This window comes from Triticum aestivum, chromosome 3D (assembly GCF_018294505.1).
Source record: "Triticum aestivum cultivar Chinese Spring chromosome 3D, IWGSC CS RefSeq v2.1, whole genome shotgun sequence".
Classification (NCBI taxonomy): Eukaryota; Viridiplantae; Streptophyta; class Magnoliopsida; order Poales; family Poaceae; genus Triticum; species Triticum aestivum.
Window position 1 is genome coordinate 609374751 of NC_057802.1, and position 9990 is coordinate 609384740.

A 9990-nucleotide genomic window follows, 5' to 3' on the forward strand; every position below is an offset into this window, starting at 1 on the left:
GCATGCTCTTCAAAGGTGGAGCGCATCCTTGACCTTCAATTTATGTGTATTTGACACAGTAAGTTTTGAACCCTGGTTTCTTTATACAAGCAGATGGTCGCCAGATGGGCGGGTCACCCACGCCCTCCTCGAGACAAGGTGCGAAGGACTATGGTCTTGAACACTAGTAGCTAGAAAGAAACAGATCATTGAGAACAGGGGGCGCCCTGTTGGTTAGGCTCGCAAGGAGCGAGCTAGCTCACCTGTGTGATGTTTAAACATTCATTATATAAAAATATCTCTTTAAGGACTGGTCTTGGATGGTCTTTTTCTAAAAAAGAAACAAATTCATTTGGGCGGGGCACCGCTACCAAAAGTACCCTCACCTCCGCGTTCATAAATATAAAACATTTTACATTTTTCCAATTGTATATAGACACGTTTTAGTATGTTTGTTCACTCAATTCGGTCCGTATATACTTCATATTGAAATCAAAGTATTTTATATTTGTGAATGAAGGGAGTACTAAATTGCTTGGTTTTGCTTGAGTTTTTAGAAAGAAACAAATAATAGGTTAAGACAGGTGCTTTGAACTTCGGTGAGAATAAGATTATCTTATACTGATACTTTGACAAAGTCAACGTCAATGCTCATCACTTAAATAGATGATGTAAAATAGGCCGGAAGCACTTTTTACATCATCGAGAGGACAAATAGTTTTACTCGAGATTTGCTCTAGATGTAAAATAGGGCACAACTGATGCAAATTTGCATCACTTGATGCTCTAGAGTAAATTTTACATCACGTGGGGATCATGCGGCTCGAGCAAAATTTGCATCACCAGAGTGCAATTTTTACATCACTAAATGCTCCAACAGATAGTGCAAAATAGAACACCCACAAGAAAACAACCGTGATGTATTTTTACAACACTTATTTTGCATCATTTGTTGGAATTGAAGATTTATGGTGATTAAAAAACCTCTGCTGCAATGATGAAGGTATCACTCGGCTGCTCGATGCGCTCCGATGGCTCGTGACCCGGGACGCGTAGCACGCCCCATTGTTGAGTTGATGAAGCTACAGAAAAATCTCCCCAAGAATAAAAATAAAGCTACAGAAAGAATACACGAACTTTGGTGATGATAATATATGGGCTTGGGCTGGATTGTGGACCGGCCCGGCCCGGCCCGTATTTACCTAGAGTGGACTTCTGTCATCCTCACTCTCAAATCCGCCGTACTCGAAACAAGCGGCCCGTATCCAGCCACGCATGTCCTCCGCCGGCGACGGGGAAGACGGCGGCGGCGCCGCCGCCGACACGATGGTCCTGGAGATCACCGACGCAGCAGCATCCCCCTCCTCCGCGCCTCCACCTCCCCCCATCCCAGTCTCCGCGCTCGCCGCCCCACTCCCGTCCCCGACCGTCCTCGCGGTCCGCGCCGACCGGAGCAGGCTCATCGAGAGCTCCTCCTACTTCCGCGCCCTCCTCGGCGGCAGCTTCAGGTCAGCGAACGCCCAGCTCCCGAGCTAATGATTCATCTCCCAAGCAAGCGACTAAGCGAGTGAGCTCGATTTCTCTGAACGGTGGCTGCAGCGAATCGGGCAGCGGCTACGTGCGGATCAGCTGCGACCTCGCCGCCGCCGTGCAGGTCCTCCGGTACCTCTTCGAGCCCCCCGCGAGCTTCGCGATCTCGCATCACAACTTCCTCCCGCTGCTGGAGGTATCCATTCCATCCTCTTGTGCGTGGGCGCCGTCTAATCCTAGTGAAATCAGCAACTTCCTTGTTCTTGTCAGTAGCTCATCCTAGTGAAATCAGCATGCTCAGAGTTTTTCTTTTGAGCCTTGAATGCAGCTTTCATGTACTAATGTTACCAATTAGCTCGAGTGCTTGAGCTCTGTGGTCATTTGGATGATGCATTTTGCTTACTTACGGCTTCAGTTATGTCCTGCTGTGGTGCTTAGCTTCTGATGTGGGGGTGCGATGATGTCTTGTCTGCTCAGGGTGCTCTGTTTCTCGCTGTCGAGAGCCTTCTAGTGGACTGTGAAAGGTGGTTCAGAACCGTGAGATCTCGAAATCCCTCCATGGTGGTACCGTTGGATTTCATAATCGAGGCCTGGTACTTCGCTCCAAAGCACGGTGAGTGTGATGTTTCCGTAATGGTTTTCTTGGAAAAACGTTTTGCTCATATGTTTTTCTACTTTCTATGTGGTTGTAGGGGTTACTTTTGTTGAAGACGTATGTCCAGGATATCTAGCTCAGAATTTTGTAGGTACAACTATACTCTGTTTCAATGTTGTGTGTCTTTCTGTTTTCAGTGTTTGGTTTTGATGTGCTCATACATTATTGCGAACTCCCATTATTGCTTCCACTAGCAGTTTAAGATTAATGAACCGTTCTGGGTTTCAGTGTTGATGACTTATTATCTCTAGTTGACTTCTAAAAAAAAAGTTTGTCCCACTTTTTAGACGTAGAAGCTCACCAAATTGAACCCATTAGAGAGGAAATATGTCTATATGCAGTTCCATCTACTTTTAGTCAGGGGTTGCTTTAGGTCAAACTTGATGATTCTGCATGATTTTAACATAAATGAAACATCCTTTTTGCATCATGCATAGTTAAATAAGCTATTCCCTTTTCTTTTCGAAAAAAAGCTATTCACCCTTAACATCTGGCATTTGTTCTACTCTGTTGCTTATTTTTTATAGGTAAACATATGACGTACCATGTCTTTGCTTTATTCGGCGCTGTTTTCTATAAGACATCCCAATTTTTCCGAAATTATGTTTTTTAATTAATGTGAGGCCAACTTACCTGTTTACTAGAAGTGAGGATTACTAGTTGATTAGAAGTGCATATGAGAATTCTTTGTAAAAACAGGCCCATTATGTTCTTCAACAGTTATCGCTCTGGCATGAGATGTCGCTCACTTGTAATTACTGTTGTGCGAATCTCATGCAGGTACAAGTTATCTCCAGTAGGTCATTTGTTCATATACCTTATGATCTGCTGTGCTCCACCATTGAATCCCCACACCTGACTGTGGATAGGTCTGTTTTTATGTATTTTCAATGTTTTTTCTGTGGCCAGATTGCTATGCTTTCCTCTCTGTGCTGAAAAATGGATTTCCTGACCATTTCCAGTGAAAAGCAATTGTGTGAAGCAATTTTATCTTGGGTTTCCGCAAGTAGGCAATCCTGTGAACAATCAGTCTCCAACTCAGCAGATAACCAACTCTCCCTTCTTAGCAAGGTGCACCTTTCTGCAACATGAGTATTACCTGACTTGTGGCATCAAAGCTTGCTGCTACATTGGCATATTTATTGACTATGCACACACATTTGTAGTACAATTTGGTTGCAGATGTCTGGCCATGTTCATTGACGTATATAATTTTCTTTTGCAGGTTAGGGTATGCCTTTTACCTTTAGGATTTGCAGCAGGTATGCCTCCTTGGTTTGGAGCACTTGTTTTATGCAATTTCATAATTTATCTTTCTCTATATTACAATCCCCACACTTCTCTTTCATGCATTATGTTCTGACTCTTCAATCCTACTTTAGGTACAAAGAGAAACTGCTTTGAATTTGGGAACAATGCTGTATGTATGATTCTTAATCTGCTTAAGGACAGTTTGCAAACTCTACTGCATACAGTTACCGATGACAACTTGGATAGTTACCGTATTCGATTAACAGAATACTCCAAGGTTTTCCTCATACCCACTTCCGTGCATTATTGTTGCCGTATTAAATCTGAAACATCTAGAAATTGTGGTCTTTAAAAATGACTATTTTCCTCTTCTTGCTTCGCAAAATTATAATACTACGTTCCCAACTGGGTAACCATATCCAAACTGGGTACAACCTCTTCATAAATTTCCATCTTCGAACGACTGTTGTATATGTACTATCCATTATATGGCACTTTTGAAAAGCTTTAGGTTGAATATAAATCTTCTTAGAAGCTTCATGTGATTCGATATGACAGCTGGAATAATCTTGTGCTGCATTCTGAATTTTACTTTGGTTCTCCCTTTTCCGGATATTATACACTACTTTTGAAGATGACTTTGTTTTGCAGAAAATAGTACTTTCGGGATGTCCCCAGTTAACTACGCAATTCCTATACATATCGGCGCTCCCCACTGATCTAGATGCTGTATTTAAGAGAACTATAGTGAGCGATGTTAACGACGGATGTTTGAACCATTACAATGGGCTGGTGAAGAAGGCTAAAACCTTGTCATTTAGAAATGTACGCATTGTGGATCTCTCCAAATGTCCAAATGTACATTTTGGTGCAGTAATTTTATGGATGAAGTGGACATTTCCAGAATTGAGGACGTTCATAGCTTCCTATTGTTTACTCTTTCAGTTTGAAGATTTGCAGTGTTTGTTACTGAGATGCCCATGGATTAATGAAATCAATTTGAGTATTGATACAAGCGTTATACTATCCAAGTACTCGATTATATCTTCTAGATCTGAAGTACGGCGTGACGTGAATCGAAATCTATCTAGCTATTACATGCAAAGTGGATTATATGGGACCTCAGGAAACCCAGTTTTCTCAAATATATCAAAATTGATACTGGAAGGCCGAAATGATATTACTGGTATGGGAAATGTCCTGTGATTTAAAAGTATGCATATTTTATTTGCGACCTTGTAACTGGGTTTCTTCTTATTTTGTGTCTGTCTTTGTGTACAGATATGAACTTGCTGGAGATATCCATGCTGAAAAGCTCTCTATGTTATATAAACATTAAACATTGCACCCTGTTGACAGACGATGGTATATCTACACTACTGTTGAATTGTAGAAAAATGCACTCGATGGTTCTTTCTTATACATCGTTTGGAAATCATTCAATTCAAACCCTATGCTCATTGGATCCTTCAGATAGCTTTTCTTACCATAAGGATGAACATGCTCATGTTATGGCATTTAGGTTGCAAGAATTGCATCTGGAAGGCTGTGAAGGTAATTATTAAATATTTAAAAATCATACCTTTTGTTCCTTATCCAAGGTTCTGTTGCAACTGAGCAATGACTTGGCATGATTAATCTGGGTAATGTGAGTTCTTCTATTTATAGGTATTAGTTGTGCTGCTATGTCCCAGCTAGTGAGTAATATGAATATTGTGAAGTCCTTATGCTTAAGGGAGACATCACTTGCAGATGGTGCTCTCTGCAACTTTGTTGGCTCTTCACTTGAGTATCTTGATATTTCGGAGACTGTGGTATGATTTTTTTTTGAAAGAATGTCATTTTCCTAATAAATATTGTAATCTTCTTATGAACGAAACACTGTTTAGTTGATTGAACAAATATTGAGCTTGGAACTATAGACCAACAATATTACAGATTTTCCAAATATTTTTTATCAAGAACACATAACAAACTGTAGACCCTTTGAACGTAGGATTTTGATGATAAACTTTTGTGCTTTTATAATTGAATGACAGGACTATATAAAGTGTGTTGCTCTGATGGCTGCAAAGGGCAAACTTTGAAAGTGCAGTGCTAGTTCACTGTTAATCAGTTCTTTTATTGTTATGGCATGGCAGAACCATCACTGTGCACACTAATATGATAATATCTGGTTCTTATGTTTTTTTTCCTGGGACGAACTTACAGGTTTCTATGGTCTCATTGGCACCAGTTATACGAAGAAACTCTAATTTGAGCTGCTTGAAAACAGCTGGATGCCGTAACCTGCTGTTTGAACAGGGTGAGGTACAATCCACGAGTGGTAACAAGTATGGCAGGTTTCTTCAGGAGATAACCAGTACGTGCTATTTGGAGGATGTAGAAATGGGCTGGGCATTTTGCCCTGTTCGAGTTGATGACCTCATTCCTTCTTTTAGTAAAGTAAGGAGGATGACAGTTGGCCTTGGCACAACATTACCAGAGAATATCCTGCATGCTCTTCCTGAGATCTGCCCGTTTCTCGAGTCTTTGGTTCTTAGGTTTCAGGTGTGCCCTCCTCTGTACTATTAAATAATATAACTACCTGTTCCTTTCACTGTATAATGATTGTATGATCTGCATCCAGGTAATCTCTGACAGAGTTGTAAGAAATCTATTGGAATCGTCAACAAATCTTCAGGTGCTCTGCCTGCACTATTGCCTTGGCAATTTGACTTCATTTAGCTTTCAAACAATGGCACCAGCGTTAAGAATATTACGGCTCCAGTGGGTTACTCCATGGATCACAAATGATGATCTGACAATTCTTACACAGAATTGCAATTTAGTTGAACTTTTGCTGTCTGGTTGCAAACTCCTTGACTCCAGTAAGTTTACTTTAAGTTCATTATATGAACCCATTTGTTATTTCGTTGATTCCAGTTTTTCTTGACCCACAGGCTCTCAAGAGATAATCTCTTCTGGGTGGCCAAACTTGGCATGTTTACAACTTGAGGTATGCATGAACTAACTGTGGTGGCGCACGTGCGTAAAATCATATCCAAGGGTGCCAATATAGATAGGGTACCCTCTGACCCTACTTAGCTCAACCAATTGAACTAAAAGTTTCAAAAATGAAGTGAATTCTGAAAATGTAATTCATTTGGTTGAAGTAAAGAGGGTCGGAGGGTAGACTCAAGGTTCCAAATTTACATGCCTACTTATATCTGTATGGGGGTACTTTATATCTATAGTTTTTATTTGGACACTGAAACTGTGGATTTCTCTGCTAAATCCAGTCTCTTACGGACCTCATGTTTGTTGATATACAGGAATGTGGTCAGATAACACTTGATGGGGTTGATTCTATTTTAGATTGTAAAGCTTTGGAAGAAGTCTTACTTAGGCACACCGTGAGTATGAAAAACTCCATACCTATGTTCAATCGAGCCATCACAACTAATAATCCAGCGGAAGAAGCAAGAATTTTACCCTCAAAGATTCGAATATCCTCCTAACCAGCTTAAAGTAGTTCGAAGTGTGAAGAGTTTTTTCTTCTGAATCTTGAAAATGAAAACTGCAGGGTAGAGGTATTGGAAGAACCATTATAACAGATGCTATCAGAGAGGTAGGTACCTACATCCATCTGCCGTCTCCAATCTACAACACATTCAGCCTTTGCACCACTGCAACCCATCACTAATTTGCTCCCCATCGCAGCTACCGCTCCTAAGGAAGCTGGCGCTGGATCTCTGCGACGCGTCCGAGGGAGGCTACGACACCCCGAACGTGAGAATTACAGCACCCCCAAAAGATTTCCCAAAGCAAGCTACTCGGATAGATTCAGAGAGGAGAGGATCTATGCGCTGACATGTTTTGCCGCTGTTTTCGAAGGTTCCGGAGGGGAAGATGATGAGGAGCGTGAGGATGAGCAGGTGCAAGAAGTCGGTGGCGGCGGCGAGGTCGTGCTTTGGGGAGGCGTCCTCCTCGAGCTCGAACCGGAAGCCGGTGCAGCACAGGGAGACCATCGTGCTGGAGTGGAGCAGCCGGCAGCTGACGACCACCGTAGTGGAAGAAAGACTCTAGTCGTGTAACGGAACTTCTTTCTTTCTTTGGAGAGAAAGACTGTAGAACAATTTATCTTTACTTGCATAATCGTCCAATTATTTGGCAGAGAAACCGGGAAAATGGAACAAAAGTGTTTTGTGACGTTGTTTTGAAGGTTTTTATAGTAATATGAATGGCACGTTTTTTTACAGATATGTTAACCTAGACGCATGTTAGCTAAGCTTTACCTGAAATATCATCATTTAGATGACAGCCATGCATTTTTTTTATGTTATTGATATACAAAAGGAAACATGTCCATAAATGTGCTATGCTGGTGCGACAGAATAAGGTATATGTAAGCACGGGATTTGAAATATGGCAAAAGCAGCTGGTTTGCCCGAGTGGTTAAGGGGGAAGACTTAAGATCTTCTGCAGTCAAGCTGCGCGTGGGTTCGAACCCCACAGCCAGCACTTTGAATCTCTTTTTCTCTGTTCTTTTGACGTGTATATATTAACACTCTGAATCTCTTTTTCTCTGTTCTTTTTAAGTGTATATATTAACACTCTGAATCTCTTTTTCTCTGTTCTTTTTACGTGTATATATTAACACTCTGAATCTCTTTTTCTCTGTTCTTTTTAAGTGTATATATTAACACTCTGAATCTCTTTTTCTCTGTTCTTTTTACGTGTATATATTAACACTCTGAATCTCTTTTTCTCTGTTCTTTTTACGTGTATATATTAACACTCTGAATCTCTTTTTCTCTTTCTTTTTACGTGTATATATTAAATTAAAGGAAGATTGTCTATACTAGCACATTATCATTTTTTCTATTATAATTAGAGATCGTCCTCATTCGTTGATGTTTCTTTCAAAACCCCAGCAATCTAACTAGTACATTTTGTGGTAGTGTCCAATATCAAAGGGTTCTTCACAACTCATCCTATATACCTTAGCAAGTGGTCTCAACTAACTTTTTATCTTGACATGCAAACAAGTCAGGTCATCATACAATTAAGAACGCGATAAGTCTCAATTCAACATGCAACCATGCATGAGAAAAGAACCACCATCACGTGGTGCGACCATGCATGACATTTTTTTTTCATTCTATATTATTCCCTTATATTTTATAGTATCAAATATAACAAGTCGTATGTAATTTGAATTTTGTTTCACGTGTTATTAATCTAAATATTTATATTCCACACAATCAAATCTTATTGAAATATATTGTAACCGATTCCAACATCAACGCTTGGGGTATCATCTTAGTTAATTGAACACGCGAGGCTGCATGCTGGAGGAAAATCCTGGACCAACATGTTAAGATGCAGAACCACATACGTACTGAGAATACATGATAGCATACAAGCATGCGGAAATTATGTTTGGCTCCCGAGCTCCATGTAGCCGGCCCGGCTTTCAAATTTTTTAAAACTTTGACTTTTAAGGTCCAAAACATTCTGAAAAAAATACACACATACCAGTGGATGTATACTTTTTTTGAACTGCCAATGGATGTATACTATTTATCTGTAAAATTCATGGTGAAACATATTTTCATGGGAGCTACAGGAAAATGACAAAATCATGTGTTTGTATCACACGTACTATCCACTATAAAACACATGATTTTGTTTTTTTGTACAGCTCACACCAAAACATATTTGATAATATAATTTTATACACACATGTAGTTTACATCCCCAAGTACCTGTGTATTTATTTTCATTTTTTTTTTAAATGACTTTCAGATTTTTTTTAAAAAATTCTGGTCCCAGGAGGCAAAAATCTTCTCTGACAAGCATACGTGTTTTAGGCTTTTAGCAGCTGTACATACTTTTTTCTCTGACTGAAACAATACCCAGGGAGATATAAGAAGGTCATGGCTAGAGACATCTATGGAGCCAAATCTGCACCCGAGTGAATCGCGCCGGGATCAAAGGTCAAAGAGAAGGATTTTATGGGAACCCCGGCCCAACTCCTTGTGTCCGAACCAAACTCGTCGCCGATGACTGAACCGAGCTCTAAATACCAATTGTCAGGTTGTAACTACAGTAAAACTTAGAGATTTTGGTGGTCGATGGCAAGAGAATTACAAAAAAATTGGATACATCTAAGGGCCAGCCAGAAACGGTGGCTAAGTTTTCTTCACTACAGGCAGAATGAGCTTGAAGGCTCTAGATCAATGGATTTATAGTTTTACTTTTTGATTATGAACTAACTGTATCTTTTGTTCCCATCGAGCTCTAGATCCGGGATCCTTAGTCAATAGGCAAGACCTCTCCTAAAGTCCCTTAACACAGGACCCTTCTAAATGCTATAGCATGCTTTTGAAACCATGGTTATGGTCTAATTATACAATCTAGCTTCTTCCAATTATCAACATACATAGGTAGTCTTTCTAGTATAGAACGCATATAGTGTATTCCATTGGTAATCAACCGGCTTCCTTGAGCATGCGAAGGCTAAAAAAAGGCCCTAGTACACCTACGGTTTATTACGGGACTTCTACAGGGAGAGAGAATATTCCCTTACC

The 9990-nt window shown here is 40.3% G+C and overlaps 1 protein-coding gene and 1 non-coding gene across 2 annotated transcripts; both read left to right on the plus strand.

The window, feature by feature from the left end:
• The first annotated feature begins 1220 nt into the window (after window positions 1–1220).
• LOC123080940 (BTB/POZ domain-containing protein FBL11) lies at window positions 1221–7653 on the plus strand. Its single transcript, XM_044503889.1, has 18 exons — window positions 1221–1487; window positions 1579–1705; window positions 1987–2122; window positions 2202–2251; window positions 2945–3033; window positions 3127–3235; window positions 3390–3426; window positions 3547–3692; window positions 4067–4601; window positions 4697–4969; window positions 5084–5229; window positions 5627–5965; window positions 6045–6285; window positions 6358–6413; window positions 6730–6810; window positions 6981–7025; window positions 7118–7186; window positions 7292–7653. The coding sequence occupies exons 1-18, from the start codon at window positions 1255–1257 to the stop codon at window positions 7481–7483; spliced, it is 2904 nt and encodes a 967-aa protein (XP_044359824.1). The 5' UTR covers window positions 1221–1254; the 3' UTR covers window positions 7484–7653.
• Window positions 7654–7834: 181 nt separating this feature from the next.
• TRNAL-UAA (transfer RNA leucine (anticodon UAA)) lies at window positions 7835–7918 on the plus strand. Its single transcript has one exon. It is a non-coding gene; the product is annotated as a tRNA-Leu (tRNA).
• The last annotated feature ends 2072 nt before the right edge of the window (window positions 7919–9990 follow it).

Coding starts and splice junctions, on each gene's coding strand:
- LOC123080940 (XM_044503889.1), top strand. CDS start 1,255: ATGTCCTCCGCCGGCGACGGGGAAGACGGCGGCGGCGCCGCCGCCGAC. Junction 1,488..1,578: donor CTCCTCGGCGGCAGCTTCAG/GTCAGCGAACGC, acceptor CGGTGGCTGCAG/CGAATCGGGCAGCGGCTACG. Junction 3,693..4,066: donor GATTAACAGAATACTCCAAG/GTTTTCCTCATA, acceptor TTTGTTTTGCAG/AAAATAGTACTTTCGGGATG.